The sequence below is a fragment of the Phyllostomus discolor genome, chromosome 15, assembly GCF_004126475.2.
Source record: "Phyllostomus discolor isolate MPI-MPIP mPhyDis1 chromosome 15, mPhyDis1.pri.v3, whole genome shotgun sequence".
NCBI classification, from domain to species: domain Eukaryota; kingdom Metazoa; phylum Chordata; class Mammalia; order Chiroptera; family Phyllostomidae; genus Phyllostomus; species Phyllostomus discolor.
The window spans coordinates 4,400,563-4,417,922 of record NC_040917.2 but is presented as its reverse complement, the minus strand read 5'-3'; the positions used below and the strand labels follow the sequence as shown (position 1 = coordinate 4,417,922).

General features: G+C 46.5%; 1 protein-coding gene across 1 annotated transcript in view; it reads left to right on the top strand.

The window, feature by feature from the left end:
- The window catches only part of RYR2 (ryanodine receptor 2), a 533,272-nt gene that overhangs the window by 343,408 nt on the left and 172,504 nt on the right, over positions 1–17,360 (top strand). Inside the window, 6 exon segments of the mRNA XM_036016051.1 lie at positions 2,238–2,385; positions 2,387–3,019; positions 6,016–6,216; positions 12,794–12,899; positions 14,102–14,245; positions 15,911–16,184. Coding sequence (XP_035871944.1) covers positions 2,238–2,385; positions 2,387–3,019; positions 6,016–6,216; positions 12,794–12,899; positions 14,102–14,245; positions 15,911–16,184 — 1,506 coding nt within the window.

The following is a 17,360-nucleotide window of genomic DNA, read 5'->3' as shown; positions in this document are numbered from 1 at the left end:
TTGGCCTCCCAAAATATCAGAAAGTGTGATCACAGAGTGAAAACATCGCATGAAAAATGCAAAGACGAACATTTGCTGTTCTTGTATTTGAAGTCTTTAACCCTAGAACAGTTGCAGGAGATAGGCCCACTTTTATATATTTAGACATACTTGGCACTGAAAAGAAATTTGAGTAGCTTTAAAATTTAGCATGTGCCTTGAAAAACAGCTTGTCAGTTCCTCAAAAAATTAAATACAGACTTGCCATGCGACCCATCAATTCCACTGCTAGTAAGCACATGAAAATGAAATGAAATGAAATGAGAGAAATGAAATGAAAATATGGCCACAAAACACTGTACATCAATGTTCATAGCAGCATTATTCACAGCAGCCAAAAAGTGGGGCTCCCCAAATGTCCAGCAACGAGGCATGGGTACATAGGTGTGGCCTCTCCATACAGTGTTGTCTGGCAATAATAAGAACAAAGTACTGATGCAATCTGTAAAAGAGGTGAACCTTAGAGCATTACATTTAAGGTTTTTATGTTAAATGTTAAAGAGATTACTATGAGGGAAGACAGACTAAATCAGTCGAGGTGTATGCCTTGGTTTCTCCTGATGTGAGTGTGAAGTTACAAGGTGTAGACTGCAGACCTTCAGAATCCGCACAAACCTGCACTAGTGCCCACGGGGTGCCTGGCCGTGGATACAGAGTGGGGAGAGCAGCAGACCTGGCCCCTCCCTTACGAGAGTGGTCTGGAAAGGGGAGAGGTGTTTGAAGGGGAATCATGGAGTGAGTAATGGGCAGGCGGGGGGTTGGGGTGACAGCCACAGTGGCAAGTGTGGAGTCTAGTCTGTTCGTGCTTCTGACATTGTGTAAGGGGTGCACTGTGTTCGTTTTTTTTCTGTTTAAGTGCAGTTGTCTCCAGTTTCACCCCACTGCATGCACTGTGTTCTTTAGTACACACCTGGAGTGCAGGTGGTCTGTGTGGCTGCGGTGCACACGTTTGTGCATTTGAACTTCCTTCTGGCTGCAGGGCGGGGGATCATCTTTCTGGGGGTATTGAAGCCCAGCCAAGACCTGGGGTCACCGTCTACCACACTTTGAGGGAGGGGGCCACTCAGTTGTACCTTCCCAATAATCGGGTGCTGGCAGTGGGGACCCGCAGTTGTGTGGTGGGAAATCGTTTGCTTTGAGACTGCAGTGCAGGGCGCTTCTGATTCTGAGGGGTGGGAGGTGGCATCTGGACAGACTGTACCATCGAGCCTTGGTGGCTTTTCATGTAATGCCTGTGACCTGAAAAACCTCATACACTGGCTAGGCATGGGCAGGAGTAATGGAGTAGCTGGGATGTGACAAAGCTGAACAACAGTTCATGACTCCTCAGTCCCTACTGTGTCCTGGGTGGGGTTCTGGAAACACGTTAATATTAACGCACAAATTGTAACAGCCCTTTTCTGATGAACTTAATATGACAGCCTCACCAAGGGCCCCCTTTCCAAAGGAGTAGAAGCTTGTCTAAGGCAATTATGTACTCTTAAAATAGCCTCATTCCCTATGGAAAGACTTGAGGTATCTTCTGGCCCTGTTTCTGAGGTTTTATGTGTTGAAAGGGCATGGTTTGTGGCAGAAGCAAAATGGCCTGGAGTAGGAGCCCGTGTAAACCCGGTTGCCCAGCAGAAACCTTCCTGAGTGGGAAGCGTCTCTGTGGTGTGTGTTTCCTGAGCCGCTGCGAGCTATGCACCCTGGTGGAGGGCGGGGCCCTGTGTGTTCTGTGCGGGAGGTCAGCTGGAAGGGAGGTTGTGTCCGGGAATCAGCTTGGTTACCTGCTCTGACTGGTTAGTGGATAGTGAGCGCTGAGGTCAGAGAAACGGGTGCAGATGCCTGAATCTAAGGCACAGTTTTTTGGCTTCTGGGAACCAGCCAGCCAGTTGGAAATGAGACTTGGGTTTTCAAGGAGTTCTCACATTCTGAAAGGAGGGGTTGCTGGGTTCAGACTGAGACCCCAGTATCTGAGAGGTGCCCTGAGCCTTGGGAGCATGGACGATGAAGAGAGGGTGCAAGCACGAGTGGGTGGAAGTTTTCAGCGGAAGGACAATCTTGTAAAAATGTCTAGAACTGATCTTTAAACAATCTGTGCTGCCATTCGCATGCCACGGGAAAGGGCAGGGAGCAGGAGGAGAGCGTGTGCTGGCGCGAGCTCCCGTTTCTCCTGTGACCCAGGGTACCCCTGCCCCCCCCCAACCCCCCGACAGGTCCGTGGACATCCTGGAGCTGACGGAGCAGGAGGAGCTGCTGCGCTTCCACTCACACACCCTGCGGCTCTACTCGGCCGTGTGCGCCCTGGGCAACCACCGTGTGGCGCATGCCCTCTGCAGCCACGTGGATGAGGCGCAGCTGCTTCTATGCCATCCAGCGCAAGTACATGCCCGGCCTGCTGCGCACCGGCTACTACGACCTGCTCATCGATATCCACCTGAGCGCCTACGCCACCGCCCGGCTCATGATGAACAATGAGTTCATCGTGCCCATGACTGATGAGACCAAGAGCATCACTCTCTTTCCAGATGAGCACAAGGAGCATGGGCTGCCCGGCATCGGCCTCAGCACGTCACTGCGGCCACGCATGCGCTTCTCCTCACCTAGCTTTGTGAGCCTCAGCCACGACTGCTACCAGGACAGCCCTGAGTTCCCCCTGGACACGCTCAAGGCCAAGACCATGCAGATGCTGACTGAGGCTGTGCGGGAGGGCGGACTTCGGGCGCGGGACCCTGTAGGGGGCACCACCGAGTTCCTCTTCGTGCCACTCATCAAGCTCTTCTACACGCTGCTCACCATGGGTGTCTTCCAAGGCGAGGACCTGAAGCACATCCTGCAGCTGATTGAGCCCCGGGTATTCACAGAGGCCGCCCCGGAGGAGCAGCAGGCACCGCCCGTGGAGCCCCACACCGATGACGCCCATGCCCCGAGGGTGCACGTGGGGGACGCAGCAGAGGGCTGCTGCGAGATGAAGCTTCCTGAGCCTGTGAAGCTGCAGGTGAGGGGGGGAGCTGCAGGTGAGCGGGAGAGAGGCCTGCAGGTAGCCAGGTGAAGGAGGGGTGGGGGAGCTCAGGATTGCGGGAGACCCAGGCACTGAGACCCGCCTCTGTGTGTGGTGTGTGTATGTGTGTGTGTGTTCCTGTATAGTGTGGCTATCTGGAAAACTGATGCCCAGTTGTGTTTGGGACCCATAACTCTAATTTTCCTATATTTGGAATGGATTTAATGGACTTTTCAATTGAGTCAACTGATAGTAGTTCATAAAAGATAAATTTAGTGTTTTTATTAAGGTGGTTTTCTTGGCAAAGGACACATCTGTCTGCTGTACATATCTGAAAGTCTGGCTTGTGTGTGTGCATGCATGTATATATGTGTTTGTATGGATGCATTTATGTCTATATGTGCACCCATGTGTAGAGTTGTGTGTATTTGTTGGGGACTGCTCTGTGTGGTTTTGGAGACTGTAGCCCCGTGAGAGCAAGCGCTGAAAGGGGCTAGTGAGTCTCCCTGGAAAACCAGCTCATAACGTTGGTGGCAGGCATGACTTGATTCTAACACTGAGGGTCCTGTGAGAATCAGGCCTGAATGTACATTTTTGTCCTCTGAAGCCAACTCTGCTCAGTGATAAGCCATGTCAGTATAACCCAGATGCTTGAGTTCAAGGCATAAGGAGTGAAACCCGCCTCCTTCATGACTAGGCCCTTTATAGCCATCTGGCACTGCATGTCTCGCAGACCTCAATCTGAAAAGATTTCTGTGTTTCTTTAACTGTTATCTATAGACAAATGTTAGTTTTTTATGACTATATCCTGTTGGACATTGATGATAAGCTATGCATGTGTGCTGCGTCCCCTGCACTTCCCAATCCCAATAAAAGCCATGTTGGGGAAGGGCTCGGGGCGTTCTTCAGAGGAAGGAATCTCCACCTTTTTCCTGCCAGAGCAACAAGACTGTGGCTGGGAGGACTCCTTATTTCCATCTCAGTGGCCCCAGGAGACCTCACTGGCCGAAGTTCCCCTCATATATATTTGCATGTGTGTATAGTTGTATATATGTATGTATATATATATATTTGTGTGTGTCCATTTGTATGTATGTATAATTGTGTGTATAGTTGTGTATGTGTGTATATATGCACATTTCTGTGTGTAGAATTGTATGTGGGTATGTATACCCATATTTGTGTGTCGTGTGTGTATAGGTGTGTGTGATTGTGGATATATGTGTGTATATGAGTGTATGTGTATTTCTGTGTGTGTACAGTTGTGCGTATGTTAGTATATGTGTCTGAAAGCCAAGGGCACAGGCTTCTGTCTGCCAGCTCTTCTCCCCCTGGGTCCTTTGCCATTCCCTGTGTCTTTCCTTTTGTTTCTGTGTCGCACCCCGTTTGTTGGAATGCCTGAAGTCCAGGGGTTTTATACATTCTCCTACCCCGCCCACACTCTCGCCAGCTTCAGGGCGCATGTCCCACAGCCAGATGTTGCTTTCTGCGTGTGTTCCTGGGGAGGAACCACAGGATGGCCTGTTTTTGTGCTCACGATGTCTGAGGACCTTTCTTCAGCCTGTTTGGTCTGTTGGGGCCACCTGGGTGTGTGCATCATTGGCACACTGCTTTCCCCTCCATTCCCCTGGCAGGTCTTTCTCTGAGCCAGGTGCTAGTACTGGGGACAGCACGGGGCGCCCTGCCTTCCAGCAGCTCAGCCCCTGGGGGCAGTGTGCACTTGCTGATGCACTTCTCTCCAAATGTCTCCCCACTGATGTGAAGGCATTAATGACCTGCAGGAAGGGAGTGGACGACTAGCGTAGTAGAATGGAGTACTAGAAGGCTGTGAGAAAGGCCGAGGACCTTGTACCTGAGGCCAGACCAATGAGTGTGCGTGGACAGGTGGACAAGGAGTGGGAGGGCTCAGGGACCCTGCACGCAGGATCCATAGCTCCGCAGGCTCTGAATCAGGATGCGACCACATGGCTGCAGCCAGTGAGCCCAGGGGAAGGGGTGAGACAGGCAGAGGGAAGGCCACCCAGATGGGAGCTGTCGGCTGCCAGCAGCCATATGATGGACTATGAATTTTAGCCTAAGTGCGATTAAAACCAATGAAGAGTTTTAGCTAGAAAATTTTATCCTGAAATCACAGTGTAGCTGCTGTGAGTAAGACAGGTGTGAGGGAGAGAGGCTGGTCGGGGCAGACTGGGCTAGGATGCCATCATGCAGGCCCAGGCCCAGGGGTGCGCTCAGGCTAGGGCAAGGCAAATGAGAGGGGGTGGACACCGGGGCTACTTTAGAGCCACCATTGACAGCAATAGCTCTCTTGTGGATGGTGTCGCCCAGGGTCTTGTATTGAATCACAGTTGGTATCACTGTATTTAAATGTTTTCCTGAACTTGAGCATAGTGTCTCTTGGTACACATGTTTGTAAAGACTTACTGTACAGTGAAAAACCTTTTCAGCTTCTCATAAGAGAATATCCAGTTAGCCATTTAGTGACTGTGTGATAAAACCACTTAGTTAACTTATGTGCAAAATCTAGAGGTAGATGATTCTAGAACTGCTGGAACTCAGTGGTGCCATTTGAAACCCAGAACTTAGTGTCCCCCTGTGACCCTTAGTCTGTGGTCTCCACCCTGAGGGGTTAGCTTCTCTCCCTCTGGGGAGCATGTCATAGCCCAGGAACTCTCATTTCGACAGGAAAGTGTTCCAGTCCATTATTACGATAGAAGTTCTCTCCCAGAAGACCCTTGGCACACTTCTTACGTACCTCATTGACTGTTGCACCAGGGGCTGCAGGGGGCCAGGACAGGGAGTGTCCACCAAGGGACAGGCCTCTGCAATTTTGGCCTAAATTTCGTTCTGTCCCTGGGACCAGCTGCACAAACCCAGGGTTCTGTGCCCAGAGGAGCAGAGTTGGCAGCTAGGCACGTCTGCCCTGATTTTGACTTGATGTCCATGAACTGTTTCAAGATTCAGACTTGGTGTCTTTTCAATTGTCTTCTTAGATGTGCCTGCTCCTTCAGTACCTCTGTGACTGCCAGGTCCGACACCGGATAGAAGCCATTGTGGCCTTTTCAGATGACTTTGTTGCCAAGCTGCAAGACAACCAGCGCTTCCGCTACAATGAGGTTATGCAGGCCCTAAACATGTCGGCCGCGCTCACAGCCAGGAAGACAAAGGAGTTCAGGTCCCCGCCTCAAGAACAGGTATGAGGATGAGTGGAAACCCCCTCCATTTTATTCAGGGTGTCAGCTCATTCAGGACTCGTGTGCTGCAAAATTGTATCGTAAGTCACAAGGGTATTTTTCCCTGTTCTCTTTAAACTGACCAGGGCAGTGTAGTCAGTGTTCATAGGTTCACCAATGAATCCACTTGATTAGTTTAAACAAGTAAGAGACTTACTGAAAATGGTGAGGTGTGTGATGGCCTCATGGAGGAGGCCAGTTTGCAGTTTCTGACACCCTGCAAACCGGGACAACATAAACCACAGGTGCACAGTCACGGCAGATGCAGGCCCACCCGCTGACAGGGGCCCTGGGCAGCTAGGGTGCTTTGTATTCAAAATTTTTATTTGCTTGCTTTTCATTGGCAGTTGGCATTCAGTATTATTTTATGCTAGTGTCAGGTATGCAGTATACTGGTCAGACATTTACGTAATTCACAAAGAAGACACCTCCTATTTGGTCCATCCCTAGAAGAACCAAACATTACCACCTCCGCTCCTACTGGACGATCGGTCCTGTCTGTTGGTTTTCCTCTCATTTAGCTCCAAGCCCAGGTCTCTCTAGGGTGCAGTAGAACCACAGGCATATGCCGGCACCAAAGAGTGAGTGTGTCTGGGGACGTGAGTTTTCTGGAATCTTCCTCAGGAGAGGAATTATAGTGTGAGAAGTTAAATATCATCTTTGGTATCTTACTCTTACAGTTTCCCCCCAGATTGAAGATGAAGGTGTTTAGGGACTTGCTGCAGAATTTACTATGTCTCAGCAGAATGTAATTTCTTTGGGGGAATGGACAAAGAATATGGTTTATTGCTATAAACATCATTTACTGAGCAGAGGACATGTCCACCTGCTCTCAAGTGCGCCCCATTTACTAAGCTGTCGCTGGGAGACTTCTGCTTCTGGAAAGGTGGGGTGGATGTGTCTTTCCTTGCTCTGCCTTCTAAGTTCAGCTGTCACCCTGGGAATTACAGAGAACACACTGGGACTCTGAATGACAGAGAGAAGGGAGGGTACTGGCTGCAGAACCCAGAAGCCAAGGAACAACCTGGTGATGAGCTCCTGTCCCACACTTGGAGTTGAAGAAGCCAGCCCACCCAGAATGTCCTGAATGCCCAGAATGCCCACAGCATAGACAAGGAAAGCCCCTTGAAGCCTTCTATGTGGGGCCAGACCAGGAGAACTGTTTCTGGCAAGACAGAAAACTTTTAGGTATTAACCACATTGATCCAGCCAAACCCCACAGCAAACACTGGAGCCTGACCCCCAGCCAAGCAGCTGTGGTGAATGAGGAGCCAGCAGTCTCGGCTCATCAGCTGTGACCTGAGATACCACCATAAGGCCCCTGCAGTGTGAGCAGAGGCCAGGGAGTGAGGGGCACCAGCCAGGGCTGTGCACATGCAGGTGAGTGGGGCACTGGATAGCCCAGCCTCCCCTTCCTTCACAGGTCCAGGAAGGCTGAGTTGGGAAATGGACCTTCACTCCCACCTAGCAGTGGAGAAGGCACCCAAAGCCATTCTCATGTTAGATAGTGTTGGTGTGAAGCACGGAGTTTAAATAAGATCTTGAGTCCCCTAACAATACCAAAATGTGCAGGTTTCAAATCAAAAATCTCTCATAGCCAAGAAGCAGAAAGATTTGAATAAAAACTATAATTAATAAACGCCCAACTCTGAGATGACCAAGATGTTAAATCATCTCACCAAGCATTTAAAGCAGCCATCATAAATTGCTTCAAAATGGAAAAAAGAGTCTCAGCAAAATAAATAGAAGATATAAAGAAACCAAATGGAAAATTTAGAAATGAAAATAATCAGAATTTAAAAACCTCCAGAGATGGACTTCACAGCAAAGGGGGGCAGAGGAAAGAATCACTGAACTGAAGAGGGAACCAAAGAAATTACCCAGCCGGAAAGAAGAAACAGCCTGGAAAAAATGGAAAAGAGCCTCAGGGAACAGTGCAAACATAACAAAAAGATCTAAAGTCCAAGGGTCAGGAGAAAAGGGTGAACCGAAAAAATGTTTGAAAAACTAACAGTTGAAAACTTTTCAAATTTGACAAAAGATGTAAAGAAAGTGCTCCAAGAAGCTGAGTAAACTCCGAACAGGATACCCAAAGAAATCTAAACCAAGGCATACCAGAGTGAAACTTATGAAAACTAAGACAAAGAAAATAACCTTGAAAGTAGTGAGAAAGAAATCGAAACCGGAAAGCTGGTGTTCATGCTACCTGTCACTACCAGACCCAATAAGCAGAGACAGGGATTGAATCTTTAACAGTAGACTGAGAAGACAGTGGATTTGTACCCTCAAGTCTTACATTTTCTTACAAGCCAGCTGTTTTATAACAGAATAAAGTGAGGTGAGGGGTTTTGAAATTCAAAGAAAATTAGGTTATAAAAACTACAGCATTCTCGCCCTGAGTAGTTAGCTGTCCCTAGGCAGGTGGGCAGTCATCTGGCTCTCCCCAGAACACAATGGCTCGGACGGATGTCATCCAGCTCTGCCCGAGGAGGGAAAGCTGAGTGGTACCTGCAGTTCCTGAAACAATAGCTTTAATGTATGTATTACCTACTGGACTTGTCACTTTTCACTAAAAATTTTCAACTCTTGAGTCCCCTATCAAAATGACACCTTTAGGGGAAAAGCAATTTGAGTAATTGTATTTCTGCTTAGAAAAACGTGGAGGCCAGAAGGAAGTGGTACATTTTTCAAGAGCTGGAAGAAAAAAACAAAACACTTGTCAACCTAGACTTCTGTGTTCAGAGAAATCCCCTTCAGGAAGGAGGGGGAAATCCAGACCTCAGCTGGATGAGCACTCTGAGGATTTGACTGCCCCAGACCCACCCTGACAGAATGTCTAAAGGTGTTCTTTAACAGAACGAATCTGACAAAAGCATAAAATTTGGACAGTCAGGAAGGAGTAAAAGAACAACGGTGTTAAGGTTCAGGTCAATATAATGCACTTCCCTTCTCAGAGTTCTCTAAAACAAACGTCCGTGTGTAAGCAGGACCTGTGTGGTTCAAACCCGTGTTGTCCTGGGGTCTCTTGTGCTTTCGGTCCACAGTTGGGAGCCCACGCATGTGGAGGGCTGACTTAACTTATACATGGGTTTTCAATTGCGTGGGCGTTGTCACCCCTGACCCCATGTCATTCAAGGGCCAGTTATTTAGGGAATATTTCAGTCAATTATATTTAAATGAAGGGGAATAAGGAATATAAAGGAGATAGGTTTCTACACTTCACCAAACCGGTGAAATGTTGACATCAGAGACTGTGATAAATTACGTACATATAATGTGATATCCAGAGCCATCGCTAGAACAGTTTTACAAAGAAATGTGAAAAGATACCATGGATAATTCAAAATGGGATCCTAAAATTTGTCACGGAATCTACAGCAAATTGGGAGAAAATAAATTAGAACACACATGAAAAGGTAAAGTAGCAGGCCTTAGGTATAAGATATTAATAAATTCATGAATAGAAATAATCAGGTATACCAATTAAAAGACAGAGATTGGCAGAGTGGATTTTATAAGCTTGACCTAATTTTATGTTGCCTACAAGAAACTCACTTCAACTATAATGATGTAGATAGGTTGAAAGTAAAAGCATGAAGAAAGATAATAGCATGAAAAATTAATCGAAAGAAAGATTGCCTGTAGCAGAGCAAAGAAAATGACCAGAGACAGACACAACATTATGTATTGATAACGTGACTCATTGAACAACAGAGCTGCACAATATGTGAAGTCAGCACAGAACGGAAAGGAGAAATAGACACATGGCCGGAGGCTTTACCACCTCTCTCACGATAATTGATACAACTGGACGGTAGTAAGTAAAAACATAGAGCATGCAGCACTGTCATCAACAACAGGATTTTTGGATATTGTGGAACACTCTACCTATCAGCAGAATACACATTTTTTTTAATCACCCATGAAACACCCACAAAGATGGACCTTTATAGCCCTTATATCTAAGGCTATAAAATGACCTCAACAAATTATAATAGTTGGATCTTTGTCATGCAGAATGTTGTTTCTTCATAGTGACATTGTTACAGAATGGATGCTGGGGCTACGTGGTTCCTGTGTCACTGTGGATTCTGTGCCTGTGCCAGGGAATTGGAACTGTCACTCTCAGTGCCAGAGATTGGTGAAAAGGAAAGGAACTGTTTATTCAGAAGTCATACAGACTTAGAGTAATGACTTAATGTCTTTGTTAAAATCCCAAAAGTCCCTGAAAACACTCACAAACACACACAGTCCTTCCTTCCCCCCTTTGCCGAGTCAGGGGTACCGTATCTCAAGAAAAGAAATAGAAGTCTGTGGCTCAGCTAATTCCTGATTCTTCCCAGTAATCTGTGCTCAGCAGGCAGGCTTCCTTCGGTTCCCAGCACCATCAGCAGCATTGCTGGGATCTCCAGTTCTTGATCCAAACCCATGTGGCACCTTCTCATGGCCCACCAGCAAGAGTCCTTTCACTCCTTTCCTTCCTGCAGTGTCTCCTGCATTCTTCCAAACTGCTAAGAGAGAGCTCTGCATGGCTGCTCCATCTTGCTCTCCTGCTTCCTAAGCTGAGTGGTTAAGGGAGCCCCTTCTCCACCCCAAAACTGCGTGGTTCCAACCTGTATGGCTGCTGCCTTTGGTTTAAATCCCAGTGCAAATCTGCCTCTGCAGCCCCGTTTCTGACTCCTTCCACAATTGGCTATACCTCCCAGCATTCCCGTATTTTTTCAGCCTTTCTTGGCTGCCATAGTAAGTCTGGGGAGGCATGACCCTGTGGCGTGGAGCGAACCATCTCCAAGCTCTCATGCAGGCGCTGTAACCAGGGGGAGCTGCCTCCCAGTTGCAGTATGGGTCGAAGTCACTCCCATCTCCCTGTCTCGAAGCATGGCCGTAGTTACGTAACCTATGTCTGCAGCTAGCCAGCTGTTATAGATATGTGAGATAACCATTTTTGCATATCGGGTATGAAGCTTTTGATATTCAAAATAACTCTCATAACTCCGTGTGTCCCATCTCCCAGTGCAGACTTGTGGGTTTGGGGATAGCCTGTTTTTTCATATTTCCTGGAGACCCAGAGTTGCGGACCCCATTACAAATCCCTCTTTGGGGGGCCTGGTTATACCCCATTACAAAGTCAAGTTAGAAATCAGATAACAGGAACAATTTTCAAAAACTTGTAAACTAAAGAACATATTTCTGCAATTTCTGTGGTTCAAGGGGGAAATTTAAGACTATGGTGAACTAAAAGAAAAATAAAATAGCACATAACAAAATTTGTGGAAATGACTGAAGCAGTGCTGAGAGGGAAATACATTTAAAAAGAGAAAAACACTCAAATGTATAACCGAAGCTGCCATCACAAAAATTTAGAAGGAGAGTAAAATAAACCCAAAACAACCATACGGAAGGCAGTAAGAGAGATAGGAGCTGAAATCAATGAAACTCAAAACTGGACAGTTGAAAAGAATCAGTGAGTCCCAAACCTGGTTATTAAAAATGTTATGAAAAATCAACAAACCTCTAAAGAAGCTAAAAAAGGAAAAAGAGAGAAAACACGAATTACCAATATCAGGGATGAGGCATCACTGGAGATCCTGAAGATATCTGGAGGTGGTATGGTTCCATTTTTATAACATTCTTGGCAACGAATAGAAACGGGAGCAGATTGTGGTTGACAGGAATCGGGCGAGGAGCAGGCAGGAGGGACGGGGAGAGGCTGTGATGGGGGTAGCAGGAGGGACCCTGGAGGGGTGGACTTGTTCTGTGTTTTGTCTGTATCACTGCGATGCCGCAGTTGTGACACTGTATCACTGTTTCGCAAGGTGGTGCTGGTGGGGCGTACTGGGCCAATGGTACATGAGATCTCTTTGTATTGTTTCTTACGATACCATTGGAATCTGCAGTTACCTTGGAATACAAGTTTTTGAAAATTCATATTAAAAAACTCTGAAAAAAAACTGACAATTGTTTCCTAAAGGAAAATTACAGAATATTAACAGACCTTTATTTTCTTCATTCATAAATTTAATATTGTATCTAAACTTTTAAAAAATGAAAGTCTTTCAGTTTGTTTAATTGAATTATGAACAAATGCATAGTTTTCTGTTGTATTATTTTTTATTATGTTTAGATTTTTTCTTCTTTACTATTCCAAAAATGTTCTTATAAATATTCAATAAAGTATAGAAGTTAGGTAGAGAAGTGGAAATCTAGGTGAAGCTGAATAAAATATTTTAAATAACATTTAGATATTAGTTGATTTAAGAACTGTCAGCATACAGAGGTTTAAGACATTGTGGAATGACAAGAAGCAGCAAATTATATGACTGTTTTGCAGCATGTTAAGCTTTGAATGATTTGATTTATTTTGCGGCATTTTTTGATCTGAGTGATAAATAACAATTTTCCATCTGTTGGGCAACAATTTACAAATATGCCAAAACAGGTTTTGAACGTCTTTGGTTTTCACAGTTTTTGCTGTGTTGCTCCTGAGTCCACTTTTCTCTTATACTTGTCCTTCCTCTTCCTGGTTGTAAACTTTCAGATCAACATGCTTCTCAACTTCAAGGATGACAAAAGCGAATGTCCGTGTCCCGCGGAAATCCGAGACCAGCTCCTGGATTTTCATGAAGACCTCATGGCTCATTGTGGTGAGGCCTCTGTGATGCACAGCTCTCGCTCAGTGCACACGCACTGGTGCAAGAGTAAACCTGGACGGAACAGGTTCATGGACAGGCTCGGTGCCTGTTAGGGGTCGCCCGAGATACTCACTACAGTGAGATGGCTCCCTGACCCTGTGCAGGGAGTCAGGAGGGGTGGAGAAACCAGGCAGGCTCCCAGATGGAGCAGGGATGACAAATTCTCCCTCTCTCCCCTCTTTCCCTCAGTGTCAGGGCTTGGGGCCGGGGGAGGGGGTTGATGGTGAGAAATTGTTACTAGGTACTTTGGGCAGACAGCTGAGTGTTAGGTTGGTTGAGTTTGAAGAAGTTTGTTCATAAGCAGTTGTATTGAAACAGACTGTGGGGCCTCTTTAGAGGACTGGCCGAGGACAACCAGCATATGTCTCATGAACTTAACTTAATGCCCAAGGAAATCCTGCATTAAACTATATGTTGGTAGCCCAAATCTCTTAAGGGAATCCTTCCCCCTTTTATTTGGAGAACTTTAAAAATGGGGTTGATTAGGTGTCCTGGATGTGTGTTCCTTCTCTCTGTGCAGAGGTGCGGATAATGTCTGTGTTCCAGTGGAAAAAATGAACTAACCACTTCTTAACTGATACATATAGCACCAGCAGTATTTTCATTTTCATTCAGAGAATGAAAGCACTGTCTCCATATTAATTCAGCTTATGAAGAAAGAGCCACTGATCACTGCCATGATGTCATACCATATAGAGTGTGGATAAGGGGACACTGTGAATCGGCAGGGTTTTGCTTCAGACATCCCCTACTCCAGGGCACCTAAGTCTGCCTGTTCTCCTGGTGCCACAACTTTGACACATGCCACTGACACTTATGGAGGCAGAGCCGCAGGACTAGGCAGATGGCGCCCAAGGTCAGGGATGCCGGCCCGCGTCGGTGCAAGGAGCAGAATGGACTTTGTCTCCTGAGACAGGGTTTCTGTCCTCTGGTATATATTTTGGGCCGGTTGCCTACGGCCACAAGCTCACAGGAATGGGGACAGAGGAGGGAGCAGGCGTGTGACTCACTGGGGGTGTCTGTGAGCCTCTGGCTCACTGTCCTCCAAGGTCTCAGACAGGGTGTTGCTCTGCGCTGTGAATGGAAAAGGTGGCAAAGCCTGAGAACCATTTCTCCTGCGTGCACTTTTTCAGTACTTTCTTCTCTCCTACTAGGAATTGAGCTGGACGAAGATGGCTCTCCAGATGGCAACGGCGACTTAACAATCAGAGGCCGCCTGCTGTCCCTGGTGGAAAAGGTGACATACCTGAAGAAGAGGCAAGCAGAAAAGCCAGTGGCGAGCGACCCCAGCAAGTCCTGTAAGCAGTAAGAAGGGGCACTGCCTGGGTACTCAGCTGCTGGCACCCACTTACCTGTCGAACTATTAATACCACTCTAGATGAGCCAGTGAGAAACAGATTGCAACCTCCAAGAATCAGGTCCCTGAGCAGATGCCAATGGCACCAGGAGTGTATGGCAGTGTCTACGATATTCGATATTCATAGGAACCTGGAGAGAAGGCAGCTTTGCGAGGGTGGAGGGCGCCCCTGACACTAGGTGGCTATTAGGAGAAAGCCAAAGGGGGGTAACTTAGTCTTCATGTCTGAATACTCTGCAGTTAATTTTCAAGTATTCTAGCATGAAGTCAAAGATGCCACTATATTACACTTCTATTAAAGTGTAAACAGATACTGTCCGTAGCTACACTTTGGTTCTGAGATATTTATGAGTGTTACCCATTTCTGGCTTGTTCACATTTTGTTTAACTGGAGAGTCACAGCTGACACTGGGGACCAAGGCAGAGCAGGGGCGGTGACCAAGTCTCTGACGCGCCTTCCTGCACAGGGCTGGCAGGCTGGCCCTTGGCATCTGTGAGACCGCCCTCGGCTTACATCCCCCAAGACTCCAATGTCAGGTGCTGTGCTGAAAGAAAGAAATAAACTCTTGAAATTGTGGGGCATTTTTCACTAACTTAGCATAGAAGCTTTTTATTTATACAAATTTGTTCGGTAGTGTCAACACCAAATTGAGTCAGCTCTTCTTCAAAATCAGAGTTCGGTGTTTCTTATAATTGCTTTTTTATTATCAAGTTTATGATTTTGAGCTATGAAAATGCCGGCATGGTTTTGAGGAATGTGGAAGTATATTGGTATTTTATCTGCAGTTTGTTAAGTGGTTGAAATTGGTAGTTTTGTTTTTCCTTAAATCTGTTTTCTTGACTAGGTTAAAGCAGGTTAAACTGCTTTTTATTTTGAACATGAGCCAGTGTAGTGCTGATGATAGGAACTGAGTACCCCACCAGGTATGAACTGGCCCTGTCAACCTACTTAGCTTTGGTAATAGTATTTATTTTACCAGGTATGGAAGGAAGTTCTTTTGCTTTGAGGTGTACTATGTTACACATTACATAGCAAGTACTCTTCCATGTATGAAATGACTTCACTTTAATAGTTTCACAGTCAAATCCTTTTGGAGTTGTTTTAAGTGACATTGAGGATCCAGATTTAAGTGTAAATATAATTTACATGAGGTCACCATTGCAAATGACTCCAATGAGGAGACAGTTGGGTAAATAGCTCCTTGAATGCCCATGACTGACCTTTAGAAGGACATGTGGTGTCAGAGCTTCTGGGAGGAAGACAGTGGAACAAAGAAAATGAAAGTAAAATAGGATAATTCACATCGGTCATTGTATGGATTGCAACAGTAGTTTTGAAAAGGTGGTTGCAATTTTGAAACAACTAAAACCCTTTAGCTATAAGACTAGTTTGTGTAATTTTATTCTCTCATCACTCTAACTTTATTGATATATACCACTATTTATAAGTGTTTAGATGGAGTTTATTTTCTTCATAGCATTCCTATTCATTCTGGTACAAACACAGATATGAGTTGGGACTGGGAGATGCGCGGTTGAGATGCCCAGCTCATTTGTCTTCTTTCGTTGTTTTCCCTGTTGAAAACTGTCGGTTGTGACACTGCAGCCACCCTGCAGCAGCTGATCTCGGAGACCATGGTCCGGTGGGCTCAGGAGTCCGTCATCGAGGACCCCGAGCTGGTGCGGGCCATGTTCGTGCTGCTGCATCGGCAGTACGATGGCATCGGTGGGCTGGCTCGGGCTCTGCCCAAGACCTACACGATCAGCGCCGTGTCCGTGGAGGACACCATCAACCTGCTGGCTTCACTCGGGCAGATCCGCTCGCTGCTGAGTGTGAGGATGGGCCGAGAAGAGGAGAAGCTCATGATTCGGGGACTAGGGTAAATTCAGTTGCTACAGCCTTTTGTCTCATCCGTGTTTTCCTCCTAGTTGTTCATCCCAGTCCTAGAACCGTGGGTGCATTGATAGAAGTGCAGTGTGTAGACTGCATGCTCACTAGATTGTTGTTTTCTAGAGATTGTTTTAACGCTGAGTAGGGAAGTCACTCAATAATGAAATGTGTCTAATTTTGTAACTGGAGTCTGAGATGGCTGCGATGCACAGCCAGCACCCTGGGCTTTGTTTCTTAGTTAGTTACTCAGTGATGTAAAGTCATATATAAAAATGCAGGGTAATAAAAACACATTAAAATCCATGGGGACAAAAACACTCACTGGCAGGGCCTGCTGGGCCCTTTAAGAAGGAGGAGGAACTGAGAACTCAGCAGCAGAGGTTGTGCTTCACGTAGATTTGCGGGTTAACGTTAGTACCTTATGCATAGTCTGAGGATCCCCAAGTGGAGAAATCAACATAAAAATTGGCCTGGTGGTATGCCTTCTCAGCTCCAGTTTATCTGAGATCGTGCACGAAAAGCCTGAATACTACCAAAGATTAGCCCGTAGTCAAAAACCGCAAAGCACATAGGAAACGATCCATCATAAATAAGCATCTGCAGATACGGTACACTGTGGGGCTAGAACACCTCCCCCAAGAACTTCCGCCGAAGGTAGCCTGCCTCAAGGAGAATGGGAAGGTGCTGTACACAAAAGAATACATAGAGTCTCTAAAACTAAGACGTGGAGAAAGTCCAGGAATGTTTGAAAAGGATCTAAATAGGACTTCTAGAAATGAAAAATGTAACTGACACCAAAAACAGTTAATTAAATTGCAGAAGAGAACATGAGTAACTCAGATCACAGCTCTGGGGAGACTAGTCCTGCAGCACTGAGAGATGAAAATCCAACAGAGCAGGGAAGACACCCGAGGGAGGGGCCTCGGAGAGGGGCTGCCTGCGCTGGAAGGGAGACTGGGAAAGAAGACACTGCACGAGAGCCCAAGGAGGGGAGTGTGGGAGGAGCCACTGGCTTGAGTTTTTCCGAACTGAACTGGTGTGAGACGGGACTTCAGAGATTCCTGAAGCACCAACAGTTCCACATCCACAGCGTAAAACCAGTGCTAAACAGACCATTTTAGAAGGAAATAGAGGAGAAGGCCAGAATGCTTACAGAGAAGCACTA